A 15782-nucleotide genomic window follows, 5' to 3' on the forward strand; every position below is an offset into this window, starting at 1 on the left:
CCTGGAAATGCAACGGTAATACACAGAGCTCACGGAACGAACTGCAGGCCATTCGTACGGCGCCACGTCAGCAGACGAGTGCGTCGCCATCGCCGAGACGGAGCGCCACATCATGCTCCGCGTCAAGGCCACGATTGAAGCGGTAGGCTTGCATGTACCTATCTTCTATCCCCACATCAATCGGTGTCATCTTAGCTCGGGTCGCCTGTGACGGTCGTGTCGGTGGGAAGCACGCCGACCGAGCTTGTTCGGCGCAACTACGACGGAATCACCGAGGTATGCATACTACAAGCAATCCAACCGATGCAATCAATATCCCGCACAGCTTCGCCCTGGCAACTACATTTTCCAAGACCGAACGCCCGTGCGAACCGGCGTCTCGACCGTCCAGAACGTCTCGCTCACAGTTCTCGCGACGGTCGTGAGCGCCAATGCTCACTACTTTATCATTGACGCCGGCTCCAAGTTCCTCTCGGCCGACGGGTACGTCGTCGGACGCGCATTGGCTCGTAGTCATGCCTTGTACTTAGCGTGCGCGGGTCCGGCGCCTTTGGCAGCAAGTGCTTTGGGCTCGTCTTTCGCGAAGCCGACTTTGACGCGGTGGTCGACGAGCCCACGTCCCACGACTTTACCTTGCCCAATGGGTCGCCGGCCATGTGCTTTGAGCTGCAAAAGCTCTCGGAGGAGCACGGCTGGGTCGCCCACGGTCCTCGCGGCAAGGCCGCCTCGCCGCAGATTGGCGACCGCATCGTCATCCTCGTCAACCACTCGTGCCCCGTGGTGAACCTCTCGAACGGCCTTGTCGTCAAGGGCGCGTCGCCCCGCACGATCGAACTCATCTCGCGCGGCTGCTGTCAGTAGTTGCGCTTCATCGCTTCGTGAGCAAATGTCACTGGAAGGTAGCCAGCCTACTGCGCAACAGACCACCGCGCTCGACGGTGTTCTGAAGGATATAACGAATGCAGAACTGGTTACAGATCATAAGACGACGCTTGTATAACAACGAGGACTCTATCAATGCTTGTCATTCTCGAGCGCTTGTTTCACGAGCTTGGCGCCCGTGACCATGAAGAGCGTCTGCCAGATGCCGAGACCGACGCGGGGGATGATGCCCTTGAAGAGACCGCCGACGCCGTTCTCCTTGATGACGGCACGGAAGACCTGGACCATGTTTTGCTTGGGCTCGCCGCGCTCGGCCGCTGTCTGCATTTGGATGCGAGCGACTTCAAACGGGTGGTTCCAGCACGAGAGCGCACCACCGAGCACACCAGCGCCGGCTTCTTGGGCCACCGTGAGCTTGGCGTTCGGGTCGTCGTGGAAGATGACCTTGAAGCGGTTGCGGATGATCTCGGTGAAGCCCTGGCGCGACGCCCAGTTGGTCGCTTGGCGAAACGCAATCGCAGTACCACCGGGGTAAAAGCCCTAGTAGTCAGTCGTCAGGAAACGAGTCGCTTCGATGGCGAAGCGTACCTTGAGGCCGTTCTGCGCGTAGACGTTTTGGATGCGCTGGGTCGTCGAGATGCTCTTGTCGCCGTTGACGGCGGCCGTGACGAGGAACGTGCATGGGCCCATGACGACGGTCTGACAGATGCCACCACCAGCGCCGGAAATGAAGCCGATCGCGGTCTCGCCGACGCCGGCGGTATGGAGCGAGCTGGCAATCATCTCCTTCGAGAAGAGGAGGATTGCGCCTTTGGAGCCCGACTCGACCATCTTGGCGCCCGTGCCCGCCCAGAAGGCCTTGGCGCCGCCGGCCTGGTAAATGTTGCGGAAGGCTTGGACCGTCGTCTCCGTGCGGTAGCGGCCCATGCGCGTCTTCCAGACCTACCCATGTCCATGCTTAGCCCCTCGTCCATCGCATGGAGCTGCGGCGTACCTCAAAGGGCATGCCAAGGGTCGCGGCCTCGACGCACTGGAGGACGCCGCCGTTCACGAGGTCGCGGACGCCGACGTTCTTGGAGGAGCTCGGTGGGCTCATGTCGAATTGCAAAATGAGGCGAAATCCTGGGGTCCATCGTATCCGGACGCATCCGGATGCATTTGTTGAAGTTGTCGATGGCCATCTTGGCTGACGAAAGGGTGTGGCCAATCACGCGGCCGCATCGACGCCTACAGCGCATTTGATTGGCCAAAAGCGCAACCCGGTGGCGTCAACGTGAGGGATACGCCGTGTGATTGGGTCGACCGAGACCGCAACGCCCTCTACACGGACGCTGCGTCAGAATCGGACGCGGCCGTCGATTGCGCAATGATCGCACTGGCGCAGTATAAGGTCGACTGGCCTGCAGTACTTGTGGCGTGCTGCCAGCGTGGCTGAGGAGGCCGCACCCACGACTTGGATGAGTTTACCCACCGCCGCGTCGTGCGTACGGACCGTGAGCCAGACGCGTCGACGGTCGCGTGGCTTTGGCGATGGCCCGAGGAAGCCACGGAGCCCTTCTGGCTGTCACAGCGTTCGACCGAGTAGCCACCGTGGTGCGTGATCTATACTGCTGCGTCCACAGCCGGCACCGACAGCCATCCACCTCGCTCGATTTGCTTTCTCTGCTAGCGCCCAGCCGAGCTGCTCCATTGGCAAGGATGAGAGGCTACTACTGCATGATGCCAAGGGATACATGCTTGCGTGTCTACATCCGCCTTTGGTTCTGTGGGTTCCTTGTTCATCCCACGTATCGCTTCAACGGACGCAGAGGTGGGCAAACCATTCACACGAGTCAAACACTTCAGAAGAGAGTTACGACGCCCCGACAACGATGAGGTCATTGGATTCCATGCCGCAGACGACGACGTTCGAGGCCGGGTGCGCGGCCACGGCAGTCACGACGACCTTGGTCGGGATCCGGAAGCGCTGCAGGGTGGGGACACTGGGCAGTGTCAGGAGCCGCTCGCCATAGCTGTGCGTGTGCATGTCTATGCTCCGCAAAGCACTGTCTTTTCCTCGGTTCAAAAGGCATGAAGTACCGAGAACGTAGAGGTTGTCGTCGTCCGCGAGGCCTGTCACGAACGCCGCACCGTCAAAGACAAAGCTGCCGCTGCACCGGTGCAAGCGCAAGTGGCCCAGGGATCGATTCTCGGCCGTCAAAAGCGCGTCCGATGAAAACGACGCTACTTGCATATATCAATATATCAATTCTACCGTTGGCGACATCATAACGTACCGTGCTGCACGGTGGGGTCGCGCGGGATCGGGTTCAAACTTAGCTCTACAACGGAACAGTGGCGAATGCTCCAGTGACGCAACCAAGGACAAACAATACCGCGGAGGACAGTATGTAGCTTGAGAATCCGGCCCTCGAGTGCGTCGAGGACAACAACCCAGTCGTTGTGCAGCTGACAAACGACCGTCGCCGACGTGTGGGGCACGCGCTGCATCGAAACCACACCCAGCGCGTTCGCCGACAGGAGCGAGTCTTGCACGAGCAGCGCTACGGGCATGCTCTCGACGCCATGTTCACGATACAAGCGGTCTACCTCGCACGAGAACATGCAGCGCGATGACCGACCGCCGCTTGGGCACCGACCGCTGCGCAAACGCGGGCGTGATCAAGTTGAAGATGTCATAGACCTGTCCATGGCGTCGCATGCGACTCGAGTCAAAGGGAAAGAACGTACGGTGAGGTAGCCGTGCTCGGTGCCCACGACCAAGTGCTGATTGTCTTCGCAGAGCACAAGCGCGTTGACGGCGCCGTACTCGCGCGGCAGCGCGATCTGCCACTTGGGTTTGGCCGGGATGTTGATGTCCCACATGCGCACCGCGCCTTCGTTGTCACCACCAATGACATGGACCTGATTGCCTAAGATGCCATTTGGGGCGAGCGCTCGTGGGAGCATGAGGTGTACCGAGGACGGTGTAGAGGAGGTCGTAGTAGCCCGACGACGGACGGCTGTTGGTGCGCAGAATGCGGTATGGCTGTCGCGGCAGCTTCTTGAGGTTGAAGAGATGAATCTCGTTGCGCGAGGCAAACGAGCAAGCAATCTCGTCCTAAGCGGCGCCTTAAACAAAGGAAGGTACTGCGGATGGACCCACCTGGTTTTTCGGGTTCCATCGGAGACGCTTGAGCTCAAACGACGTAGAGATGACGTGGACGGGTGGTACGTACGCTGGCGCACCGTCCTACAAGACGTGTGAGATCTAGAGGCCAGAGAATGACGTAGTCAGATGTCGCACCGTGACGGACGCGACGTCGCGCTGCGTCTTGGCGCTCGCGTTGCGGTGCTGCAGCAAATGGTAAAAGTATTCGTCAAAGTCGTAGAGTGCAATCGTGCCGTCGGACGACCCGGTGGCGAGGATGACGCCGTCGGCGTCAAAGGCCATGGTGCTGATCCACTGCTGCGGGCGGATGTCGGGCCGCAGCCCCATCGGCAGAGTCGCGTACGTCGCCAGCGTGCTCCGAAGCAAGCGCTGCAGCTCCACGCGCTTCATGGCACCTTGGCGCTCGCGCTGTACAAGCATTTGGAAGGCGCTTGGTGGCCGCCGGACCCGGGGCTTGCGAGGCCCTTCTGCTTGCTTCTCAAATCCGTCGGCAAGCCTGCTCTGGATCAATCGTGGATGCACTTCGTCCGTCCCTTCCACAGCACCTACTTCTTGGAGAGGCAGCGTGCCTACTTCTAGGAGCGGGAGCACGCCGGGTACAGGCTCGGTTGGCGTCAGCTCCATGGACGAATCGCTATCAATGTCTTCGATCACCGTGGGCGGTGGCTACGGAAGGACGTCATGGTGTAGGCCCAGAGCGCGCTAAGCTACCAGCGGAGGTGCAACGCGCTGGAAGAAGGCCGTGATCGGCCGCGCAGCCTCGCGCGATGGCTTGGGCTTCTTCTTGGCCGCAGCCGCACCGGCGGGCAACCTCCGCTTGTCCATCGCCGGTTTTGGAGGGAACGTTTGGGACTGGTTTCGTGGGAAAAGCGCACCTAAAACGAGAACCACCAGAGGCGCGAAAACGAGAGAACGGCAAAAGCGCACCTATAGCTCATGTTCATTGCCTCTTGTATGCGGCCTCTGCCCCGACGGTTCTGCAAAAACTTTGCGTAGAGTACGCTTGGTGCAGGACGCGCGCCCAAGGACGAGAGCGCGGGCGTCCACAAGTCATCAAAGGCAAAGGAGCACCGGGTGCTCCTTCTGCGCTTTCGGAAACTGGTGCCGGAAAGCCCATTGTTTATCCGGCTTGGAGCAGTGGATCCACCTCGGGCTGATGGAGCACCTCGACGAGGTCCTGCGGCTCATGCTCGCGCACCGAGACAGCTGCCACCCGCACCTCATGGCGCCGACGAGCCATGTGGCCGTTGGCGCGGAGCGTGGGGACGGAGCGCTATGCTTTGCCATCCAGACGAAGACGCGGAAGCTTCTGCCCAAGATCATGCGCTCAATCACGGGGCTGCCGACGGGCCAAGCGATCAAGAACCTCCATCCGCTCTGTAAGCTGCTGCTGCTTCTGCTCAAGAACGAGATCTGCCCGTACTACTCGGTCGCCTTCCAAGCGCCAGCGACGATCCTCTTCTACCTCGTCAAGTTCCTCTCCAACGCCGAGTACGCCGATATCCACGACAAGGTCCTCGACGTCTGCGTCGAGCTCGCGTTCCTCATGCAGCAAAGCGACGTGACCGTCTTCATGCACCTCTTCCAAGATACCGTCAATTTGGCCGACGACCTCCTCCAGCTCACATCGCATCTTCGGTCGTCGAGCGAGACGCTCTCACTGCAGTGTCCTGCGGATGTCTTCTGCTATACGATCACGGGCGTCCATATGCGCAAGGACGCCGATACGATGGTCGGCGACACGAAGTTGTGCTGCCTTCCAAATGGCGACGCGGCAACACTCTTGGAGGTCGGGAAACTCGCCGTGCCACCGCTTCGCTTTACATGTGTCCAAGGCGTCCATGCTTTCCAGTCGCGAGTCCTCGCCATGGCCTGCCGCATGCTCCAGCACTCGCCGTCGCATATCGTCAACCACGCAAGCTTTTCGCATCTCGTCGACGTCGTTGTGACATCACTGCAAGTTGGCCCGCTCACTGTCTCGCTCTCAGGCCTTGTCCATGCCTTGCTCACGAGCTCGCCACTGCCGCCGTACATGGTCGTGTCGCTTGTCGGCGCATACTTACCGGCACTCTTGGCGACCACGACGACAGTGCCCTGCCACGATGTCCTCTCAGCGATCAGCGCGAATGCCTCTGCGATCGTGGCGCCGCTGCTCTGGACGCCGCTCGATGCGTTCATCAAAGGCGCGCTCGACGCCCACGCGCGTCCAATGCTTCTCTCGTGCTTTGGGCTGCTCCGCGCCTTCTTGCCGTTCGACCAAGACCGAGTCCTCGCCCGGCTTCTCGACGTCATTGGCGCGTCGGACCTCGGCGATCGCAGCGTGCGCCACGAGCTTGTCTCGAGTCTGCGGGTCGTGCTGCAGGAGCACGTCGGGCTCCTTTGGAAGGAAGGCGAGAAGGCGATCCATCAGTACCACCCGTCGAGCCCTGTGCTGCCGACCAAGCGACGCAAGCTCAGCGACCACTTTGCGCTACCGCCGACGAACGCGCTCGACCTCGTGAGCCGCGTCCGGAGCCGTCAGCCGGTGCTATCGATTGCGTGCGTTCACCTCGTCATGGCGCTCTTCTTCGAAGACGACGTCGCGGCAGTTGGCGCGCACGTTCTTCTCTCGTTGCGCTCGGTAGAGAACATGACCAAGGAAGAAGGCAGCGTCGCGCGGCTGATTGCGGACCGACTACGCGCCGTTATGGAGCGTGCACCGAGCCTCGAGCTTGTCGTGCTCCTCTACAGTTACCTGCCGCCGGACGAGATCAAGAAGATGCATATCGCGCCGTTCCTGCACGCGCAGACGACCAAGTCGCCACCGCCTAGCGACAAGCCGCACTTGGTGTGCAGCGTTCCGGACCTTCTCAGTCTTTGGCGCGGGAGCGTGCCGACCAAAGACAGCGTGGTGCAAGCGCTACTGGACAGCGCACCCATGGCGCAGTGCCTTGTTCTGCTCTGCTGGTCGTACGGCGTCGACGGCGCGTCACTCGATGTGCCGTCGTGGTCCTCGACAGTCGCAGCGACGAGCGTTCTCAGCGCGATGGCGTCCGACGGACCCTACCGAGCACTCGCGATTGATCTATCGCCGCTGCTCGTCTATGCCATGGGCCGGCGAGGGGTCGCCCCGTTTGTTGCAACTGCCCCGGTCGTCATGGAGGCGCTCATGCCTCTCTGTCGACACGCAACAACGGCTCTCTCGGCGCTCTGCGCGCTCGGCCGACTCTGCTGTCTCCCAATGTGGCTTGCGTCGCCCGAGTCGCCGGTACGCGTTACCGAGACACTTGGCTTTCGCTGCGCCTGCACGCCGCTCGTGCGGCAGCCGCTGCCATATCTGGTGTCCGTCTGGAATGCGATGGAGCCGCTGCTGACGGCACCGTCGAGCGACCTTGTCGTGGCGGCGGTCTCGACGTGGATCGCGTTCTTCCGGCATGTGCCCGTCGCGGACCTGCACACCGAGTGGGTGTGGCGCCTCCTGCATCTCTTGGGCCACGACGCTCGGGACGTGCGGTCGGTGGTCGCCGCCAACACGAACGTGCTCTTGCTGCCCGACAGCACCGGGGCGACGGCGCTCGCGCTCGCGTTCTCGGACGAGTCGTCGTCCGACGACCTCGGCGACGCCAGCAACAAGACGTCGAGCATTTTGGACCGGCTTCTCGAGCAAGGCGACGTCGGGATCCTCGTCTCGACGGTGGAAGGTATGGGGACGCTGGCGACCGCTTGCGTGCTCTCGCAACCGCTGGACTTGGACGTGTTCTTTTACGTCCTCTTCCGCCTTGCGGGGGCGTGGCTTGCGTACCCGCGCGACGCTGCGGTCGCGGTGGCGTCGACGGCGCAGCTCAACCGTATGGTCGCGTCGCATGGGCTGTCGTGGAAGCAGCTCTGCGTTCAGTTCCCCGAGCGCATCCACGTGGCGCTCATCGAGCTCCTCTTGCCGACGTCGATGCTCGAGACGTTTCTGCATACGTTTCTCGGCGAGCAAGTCAGCGTCGGCATCTACCTCAAGGAGAGCGCGCCGTACGTGCTGCCGCAACTCATTCTGAGTCAGCAGCGCGACCTCCTCGACGCGTTTGCATCCGGCTTCAAGCAGCCGATCGCGGCGCTCTTGAGCGACTACATTGTGCCGATCGTCAAGGAGATGGTCATGACGCGCACGACGTCACTGAGCAACATTCGCGAGTGGCAGTTCTTTTTTGGCTTGCTGCGGCCGGAGCTGAGCATCCGCGATGTGCTTAAGTACAACCCGCTGCGCTTACTGTATGAGCTCGTGTGGGAGTTTGCCGGCGACCGCACCAAAGTGGCGCGGAACGCCTTTGACCAAGTGTCCAAGCTCCTCCACGAAGACATGATGGACGACGGCGCAGCGAGCAAGTTTCATTTGCCGCAGCAGTATTTCCTGGCGCTCATGACGCACCTCGGTCACAAGCTCGCGCACAAGCCGAGCCGCGTGCGTGCGATCAAGTGCCTCGAGGTGCTCCTCGCCATGTTTGACGCCAAAGGCATGCTCGACCCGTTCGTCCCTAAAGTCATGGCCACGCTCAAGCTGGCGCTGCAGGACGACGTCGACGTTCACGTGAAACTGGCTGCCTGCCGCGCGTGGCTGACGTTTGTGCGTCTTCTCTCGACGTCGGCGATCGAAACCAACCTCCTCTCGATCGTCGCGAGCTTGCTGCCGTGCATTGGGAGCACCCACGCGCTCTTTGACGCGCATGTCGCCGGTCGATCTGGGTGGTCGGCGGCGCGTCCGGCCCCGCCGCCAGAAGCGGATGCCTGTGTCCAAGACATGGCGCTGCAGATCCTCTCGTTCTTGTGCGTCGAGCAGCCCATCAAGCCGAGCTGGGGCGAAGTCGCGCTGCTCTTGGCGCTCGTGCCGTCCTTCTCGGTGGACGCGGTCGAGTCGTTCTCGGTGGACCACCACCCGCTCGACGGTGTTCTCACGCACGTGCTCGCCCTTCTCGAGCACTGGGATGGCGCCGTGCGCGAGGTCGGGTTGCTCCACCTCTCGCGGCTCCTGTGCACGCGCAGTCGTGAGCTCCAGGACTTGATTTTGCTGGCCGAAGGCACGATCCACGTCGCGGTATTCCAGATCCTCAAGGCGCTCTTGTCGCTGAGCCGAACCGAGACGAGCGAGGATATCAAGACGCTCCTCGCGCAGTCGCTCGGCGCGCTCGGGGCCATCGACATGGCGCGGCTTCCGATGCAGCTCTCGCGCACGGCCACCGTCGAGTACGGCGCAAAAGAGCTCACGTGCCATTTGATCGAGACGCTTTTGGTCAACGAGCTTCGCGCGGCGCCGCAAAACACAGATCTGATTGCGCTCTCGATCCAAGAGCTGCTCAAGTTTTTGGCGGCAATGCGCGTTGAGGCGACGCCCTTGTCGACGGCCGCGACGCCAGCGACGACGACCCAAGTCGAGTCGTCGCCGCCGCCCGTGTACGCCATGTCGGCGTCGATGCCCGAGTGGATGCAGCGCAAGTTTCACCAATCGCGCGTCTTGCAGATCATTGCGCCGTACTGGTCGACCAAGTACAAGGCGCCGCCGTCCTCGAGTAAGAAAGCGGTTGCGTTTGACGACGGGTCGACGCTCTACGATCGGTTTGGGGCACTCGCCTACGAGACGTGGCTCACGTCGTGGTGCAAGGCGCTCATCGACTTGGCGTCGCCGCCGGAAAAGACGATCTTCCTTGCGTGCAAGACGGCGCTCGGGATCTCGATGCAAATGGCGCGCTTCCTCTTGCCATACCTCGTGCAAAACGTCCTGCCGCAGCGCCACGCGTACAGTATGGTCAAGCGCGAGATCGAGTCGGTGCTCCAAGACGACCCGACCGAGTCGGACGCGGTCTCGAGCCACCACCACCAGTGCGCCCAGACGGTCATGGGCCTCCTCGACACGCTCAACGAGTGGGTTTGGGCCAGCGAGCGCAAGCGGAACGGCCCGAGCCAGCACCGCGCTACACATCTGGACGTGGTGCCCGACCAAGAAAAAGAAGTCGTCGCCGAGTTCCTCAAGGACATTTCGCCCGCGATGCTCTCGGGCGCCGCGTGCAAGATCAAGGCGTTTGCACGTGGGATCCAGTACTACGAGACGCATTTGCGCATGGACGGTGTCTCGGCCGTGCCGCGCTACACGACCGACGGCAAAGTGCACATGAAGCACTTGAACTCCAACGACATTCGCGAGCTGCAGCAAATGTACGGCCAACTGGACGAGCCGGACGCTCTCCGCGGGCTCTCGATCCAGCGTCGACTGCTGCTGGGATCGACGCAGCACGCGGGCACGACGTTTGCCGATCTCATGCACACGATCGTCGACCACGAGCACTTGGCGCGCTGGGAAGACGCGCTGGCGTGTTACGAGCAAGCGATCCACCGGACGTACGGCAATGAAGTCGACGTGGAGATTCGGTCGCTCTTGTACGCAGGCGTCATTCGCTGCATGGTGCAACTCGGCCGGCTCGAAGGCGCGCTCCAGCACGTGCGCGGCATCGTCGTCGAGTCGCCCGACGTCATCCCGTCCGTGTACCCGTTTGCGCTCGAGTGTGCGTGGCGGCTCTCTCGCTGGACGCTCCTCCAGGAGCTGACGACGGACGCAATGAAGGTCAAGATGGAGTCGCAGCACATGGTCTCGATGAAGTTTGCACGCACAATGCTGTGCCTCCAGCAAAATCGAGACGCCATGGCGTATCATCTGCGCGACGCGCGGCTCGCTATCATGGGGCCTCTCGCGGCCGCGTCGCTCGAGTCGTACCAGCGGGTGTACCCGCTCTTGCACCAATTGCACGTCTTGCACGAGCTCGAGCAAGGGTTTTTGGTGTTGGACAAGTTCAAGGCCGACCCGACGACGTTTGCCGCCGAAGACCACTGGGTGCGACAGTGTCCGTGGGAGCTCCGCGATCGCATGATGGCGCCGGCGCTCAAGTTTCAAGAGCCGCTCCTCGCCTTGCGCCGCGTCATGCTGCAAGAGATGCAGCTCCCGTCGTTGCTCTCGAAAAACTGGCTGCGCTACGCCAAGAACGCGCGCAAGGAAGGGTTTGTGCGGACGGCCGAGAGCGCGGTCATGCACGCGCAAGCGCTCGGCGACCGCAACGGCATCATTGAGCAAGCCAAGCTCCTCGTGCACCAAGGCCACGTGTACGAAGCGCTCCACGTGCTCGAGCCAGTCGCGATTGACGTATCCAATTTGCCCAAGGTACCCGAAGGCGACCGCCATTTTGCCGCCAAGACACTGCTCCTCGCGACCAACTACATGCAGCAGTCCAACCAGAAACAAGGCCAAGTCGTGCTCAACCGGTACGGCGCCGTGATTGCGTACGACCGCAAGTACGCGAAAGGGTACTTTGATCTCGCCAAGTACTACGAGGTGCTACTCGACAATGCGCGGTCGGACACGGCGCTCGAGGTCGGCGAGCAGTACGCGTACGTGACGGACATCCTCGCCAACTACGTGCTGTCGCTCCAATGCAGCAACAAGTACCTCTTCCAGTCCTTGCCGCGACTCTTGACGCTGTGGTACGAGTGCGGCGACGTCTTTGGCGCAAGTCCCAAGCGCACGTACCGACTCGAGTTTGACATGGCGCTCGAGTCCAACAAAGAAGACAAGCTCATGCAGGAGATTTCGCGCATCGTGCTCGATGCGCTGAGCAAGCTCCCCGTGTCCATGTGGCTCGCGGTGTTTCCGCAAGTGACGTCGCGCATCTGCCACCCCAACAGCATCGTCGTCGACGGCGTCAAAGCCATCATGGTCAAGGTCCTCTCGACGCACCCGCAGCACGCAATGTGGCACATCCTCGGCCTCACGCAGTCGCTCAACACGCAGCGCAAGACGCGGGCGATGGACATCTTCAAAGGCGCGCAAAAGCAACTGATGGGCGCCAACAACAGCGACATGGCCAACTCGCTCTCGGAGGCCATGAAGCTCGTTGAGGAGCTCATCAAGCTCGCCGAGTGCGACCCGGGCAACCAAAAGCGCCTGCCGCTGCGCATGGCTCGCATCCGGTCCCAAGTGCTTGTACCGGTCCAGTCGGCCTTCTCGACGAGCGATGCGTCGACCCACGTGTACATCAAGGCGTTTGGTGACAAGGCGGAAGTGATGCTGTCGAAGGAAAAGCCCAAGCGCGTCCAGGTGCTCGGGAGCGACGGCGCGTGGTACCCGTTCTTGTGCAAGCGCGAGAAGCACGGCGATCTGCGCAAGGACGCGCGCATGATGGAGTTCAACGCGATCATGAACAAGCTTCTCACCGCCGATGCCGACGGTCGGCGCCGGAAACTGCGCCTCCGCACGTACGCGGTCATGTGTCTCAACGAAGAGAGCGGGCTCATGCAATGGGTGCCCAACACGCGCGCGATGCGGTTCCTCATCGGGCAGATCCACAAGACGGAGCAAGGGCAGTTGACGATGATGCGCCTCACGAGCGACGTGCGCGACGCCTTTATGCACTTGCAAAAGCAGTACGCCCACGACCTGCCGCGAATGGTGTCGCTCTACCGACGCCAAGTGCTCAGCCACCCGTGCTTTGTACCCCGCTTCCACCAGTGGTTCCTCAACAACTTTAGTGATCCGACGCAGTGGTTTGACGCGCGGTATGTCATCATCGTATTTGACGCCGACGATCTTATCGGGCACGTAGGGCGGCGTTCACACGGTCGTCCGCGGTCTGGTCGATGGTCGGGCACATTGTGGGGCTTGGCGACCGGCACTGTGAAAACATCCTCATCGACTGCAAGACGGGCGAGTGCGTCCACGTCGACTTTGACTGCCTCTTTGACAAGGGGCTCAAGCTCGCACGCCCCGAGATCGTCCCGTTCCGGCTCACGCCCAACATTCTCGATGCGTTTGGCTTGAGCGGTGTCGAGGGCGTGTACCGCACAACGAGCGAGGTGACGCTGACGCTGCTGCGTGCGAACCGCGAGACGCTACGGAGCGTGCTCGAGTCGTTCGTGCACGACCCGCTCGTCGAGTGGGGCCGATCGAAGAGCAAGCAGTCGGTGCATGTCGTGCGCAAGGTCGTCGCGACCAACGAACAAGTCAACAGCGAAGCGAAAACGATGCTCAAGACGATCGACGACCGCGTCCGGGGGATTTGGAACCTCGGGAAAGCGTCGCACCACGAGACGCTGCCGCTCAGCGTCAAAGGCCAAGTCGACCGCCTCATTGCCGAAGCCACGAGCGACGAGAACCTCGCGCAAATGTACGTGGGCTGGATGCCCTTTCTCTAAGTCGCGACCGAATCAACCGAAAATACTAAGTTACTTGCGACGAATAATGAGTTTGCTCTTGGTCGGCGCGCCGTGGGTCTTGCCGGGCACGTTGCCGCGGCCGCGCTTGGGCTTGGGCTTGAACTTGTCCATCTTGGTCTTGTCGCCGCTGGACCGCGCCTTGCGCTTCTCCTCCTTCCGGATCGCGTTCTCGCCGAGGAGCTCCGACTTGGCGTACTTGTTGACGCGCGGCATGCCCGCTGGCTTCTTGCCGTTGCGGTAGTCGAGCTTCCGACCGGACGAGCCTTGGTCGTCCTCGTCGGCGCCAATGATGTTGGTGCGCTTGTGCTGCTTTTGCTGCCACTTCTTGTACGTCTCGCCGACCTTTTGCTTCTTGCTCGAGAGCTGCGTGCCGTCGTTGCGCTTCTTGATCGTCCCGTTCTTGAGTTCGCCGACCGTCGTCTTGATAAACTTCTTCTTGCGCACATCCCAGTGCAGGAGGCGGCGCTTGTTGTTCATCGCGACAGCCTCGTCCGGGTTCACATCGAGCATCGCATCTTCGAGACGCGCCTGCGCAAACGCGTTGCCGCGCCCGCCGTCCGCGTTGCGGCTGAGCGCCTCTTCCTTGGCGTAGTCCGTGTCCTTGATGTAGCCAATGTAGTTTTCTTCGTCCTGGAACTTTTTCGTGCTCTCGTCCGTCGTCGCCTCGACCGCCTTGGCTGCCTCCTTCTCCTTCCAGAGCGCGTCGACATCGACGCTCTCGCCGTTGAGCTTCATCTTCTTGACCTTCTTGCGGTCCGCGGCAGAGAGGTACCGCTTCGAGCCAATGACGGGCACGGCGGCCTCTTCGGCCGCGGCGGCTTCGCGCGCAGCCTTGCGCTTGGTGCGGAACTCTTCCTGCTCTTCGGGGTTGAGCGCTTCGTCGACGCTGTCTTCGTCCTCGTCCGCAGCGGCCTTGGCCGCCTTGACCTTGCCGACGTTCTTCTCGATAATGTTGTTGTGGAGCTTGCGCTTCGTCTTCATCATGAGCACGCTCGGCGCGTTCTTCTTGATCGAGTGGATGCCGGTCGAGACTTCGAAAATGGTTGCCGCCGGGCGAAAGCCCTTGAGCTGCTCCAGGTAGGCTTCTTGCACGACGTTCGAGTCCGACATGTGGCTGTAGAAGAGCGGGTGCACCTTCTTGGCCAACACCTCCTTTGAGCGCTTGATCGAGAGCTTTGACGGCTCGGCGCGCGACCGGCTATACTGCTTGTACGCGTTGTCGCAGACCTTGACGAGCGGTGCGACCTGCGAGTTGTGCGTGAGCGTCTCCTTGAGGCACTCGGTCTCCGTGTCGAGAATCGCCTGCGGGAAGCAGCCATAGTGCACTTGGTCGACCGTCATGTCCGAGAGCGTGTACCCCGGCACATCGGCGGGGCACGTGTCGTCGAGGCGTCGGCCGAGGAAGAGATGCAAGTCGACCATATACGGCATCTCGTCCGGGTCGACAAAGTTGAAGGCCATGCCGCTCCGCCCGGCACGCGCTGCACGACCGACGCGATGCACAAAGAGCTTGGGCGTCGACGGGAACGAGTAGTTGAGCACGTTGTTGAGGAGCGGGATATCGATACCACGCGCGGCAACGTCCGTCACAATAAGAATCGGCGTCTTCTTGGCGCGGAACTTGCCGATGTTGATCTTACGCGACGTCTGGTCCATGTCACCGTAGACGCAGCTCGAGTCAATGTGGCACGAGAGGAGGAGCTCGTGGAGGAACTCGACGTGGTGGCGTGTCGCTGCAAACACGATCGTCTGCTCTGTCGACGGAATCACATCACGCAGCAGGTAGACGAGTGCTGCCGGCTTGTCTTCGGTGCGCATCGTGAAGAACGAGATCTTGAGCTGGTCCGAGATCTGCGACTCGACGTCCAAACGAATGAGCTCGGGCTCCGTGAGGCCGGCGCGCGCAAACTGAACGAGCGCTTGCGGCAGTGTGGCCGAGAAGAGGAGCGTCTGGCGCGACGCGGGCATGCTCGAGAGAATCTCCTGGAGCTGCTCGGCAAAACCCATTTCGAAGAGGCGATCGGCTTCGTCGAAGCACACGTACTCCATGGCCGCGAGCGTGAATTCTGGGATTTCCTGAAGCAAGTGCATGAGACGACCCGGCGTCGCAACCAGCACGTCCGGGTTGGTGCCAAGGAGCTCGAACTGCTGCTCGAGCGAGTCGCCACCGACGATGAGACCGCACTTGATGTCGGTAAACTTGGCCAAGCTCTTGGCAAACTTGATGGTCTGCACCGCGAGTTCGCGCGTCGGCGACAGAATGAGCGCGCGGACGCCAATCTTCTTGCTGTGCTCCTTGAGCTTCTCGAGCATCGGGATGAGGAACGCGGCAGTCTTACCCGAGCCCGTTCGCGCCATCGCAACCACGTCCTTGCCCGAGAGCACGTGCGGCAGCGACTTGCGCTGGATGGGCGTGGGCACCTTGTAGCCCATGGCCATGACGGCCTTGAAGATCGGCGAGCTCAAGCCCAGCGCCTGGAAGCCGCCCGACTTGTTCTTCTTGTCCGTGTTGTTCGACATGTCTGCAACT

At 61.6% G+C, this 15782-nt stretch overlaps 5 protein-coding genes across 5 annotated transcripts; 2 read left to right on the forward strand and 3 right to left on the reverse strand.

The window, feature by feature from the left end:
- Positions 1–42: 42 nt before the first annotated feature.
- SDRG_06617 (hypothetical protein) lies at positions 43–1030 on the forward strand. Its single transcript, XM_008612407.1, has 4 exons — positions 43–142; positions 196–276; positions 326–483; positions 531–1030. Exons 1-4 carry the CDS (start codon positions 113–115, stop codon positions 859–861), a joined length of 600 nt encoding a protein of 199 aa, XP_008610629.1. The 5' UTR covers positions 43–112; the 3' UTR covers positions 862–1030.
- Positions 949–1984, reverse strand: SDRG_06618 (hypothetical protein). Its single transcript, XM_008612408.1, has 3 exons — positions 1877–1984; positions 1471–1824; positions 949–1422 (listed from the first exon to the last, which is right to left on the reverse strand). Exons 1-3 carry the CDS (start codon positions 1976–1978, stop codon positions 1015–1017), a joined length of 864 nt encoding a protein of 287 aa, XP_008610630.1. The 5' UTR covers positions 1979–1984; the 3' UTR covers positions 949–1014.
- Positions 1985–2695: 711 nt separating this feature from the next.
- SDRG_06619 (hypothetical protein) lies at positions 2696–4894 on the reverse strand. The gene is made up of 10 exons (XM_008612409.1): positions 4745–4894; positions 4169–4699; positions 4028–4114; positions 3841–3982; positions 3613–3794; positions 3472–3565; positions 3258–3425; positions 3159–3203; positions 2962–3105; positions 2696–2910 (listed from the first exon to the last, which is right to left on the reverse strand). Exons 1-10 carry the CDS (start codon positions 4856–4858, stop codon positions 2735–2737), a joined length of 1683 nt encoding a protein of 560 aa, XP_008610631.1. The 5' UTR covers positions 4859–4894; the 3' UTR covers positions 2696–2734.
- Positions 4895–5162: 268 nt separating this feature from the next.
- On the forward strand, positions 5163–13318 carry SDRG_06620 (hypothetical protein). The gene is made up of 2 exons (XM_008612410.1): positions 5163–12595; positions 12643–13318. The coding sequence occupies exons 1-2, from the start codon at positions 5190–5192 to the stop codon at positions 13229–13231; spliced, it is 7995 nt and encodes a 2664-aa protein (XP_008610632.1). The 5' UTR covers positions 5163–5189; the 3' UTR covers positions 13232–13318.
- Positions 13262–15772, reverse strand: SDRG_06621 (hypothetical protein; the record flags this gene model as incomplete). The annotated part of the gene is made up of 1 exon (XM_008612411.1): positions 13262–15772. One exon carries the CDS (start codon positions 15770–15772, stop codon positions 13262–13264), a length of 2511 nt encoding a protein of 836 aa, XP_008610633.1.
- Positions 15773–15782: the final 10 nt, after the last annotated feature.

Source organism: Saprolegnia diclina, assembly GCF_000281045.1.
Source record: "Saprolegnia diclina VS20 unplaced genomic scaffold supercont1.18, whole genome shotgun sequence".
Lineage (NCBI taxonomy): Eukaryota > Oomycota > Saprolegniomycetes > Saprolegniales > Saprolegniaceae > Saprolegnia > Saprolegnia diclina.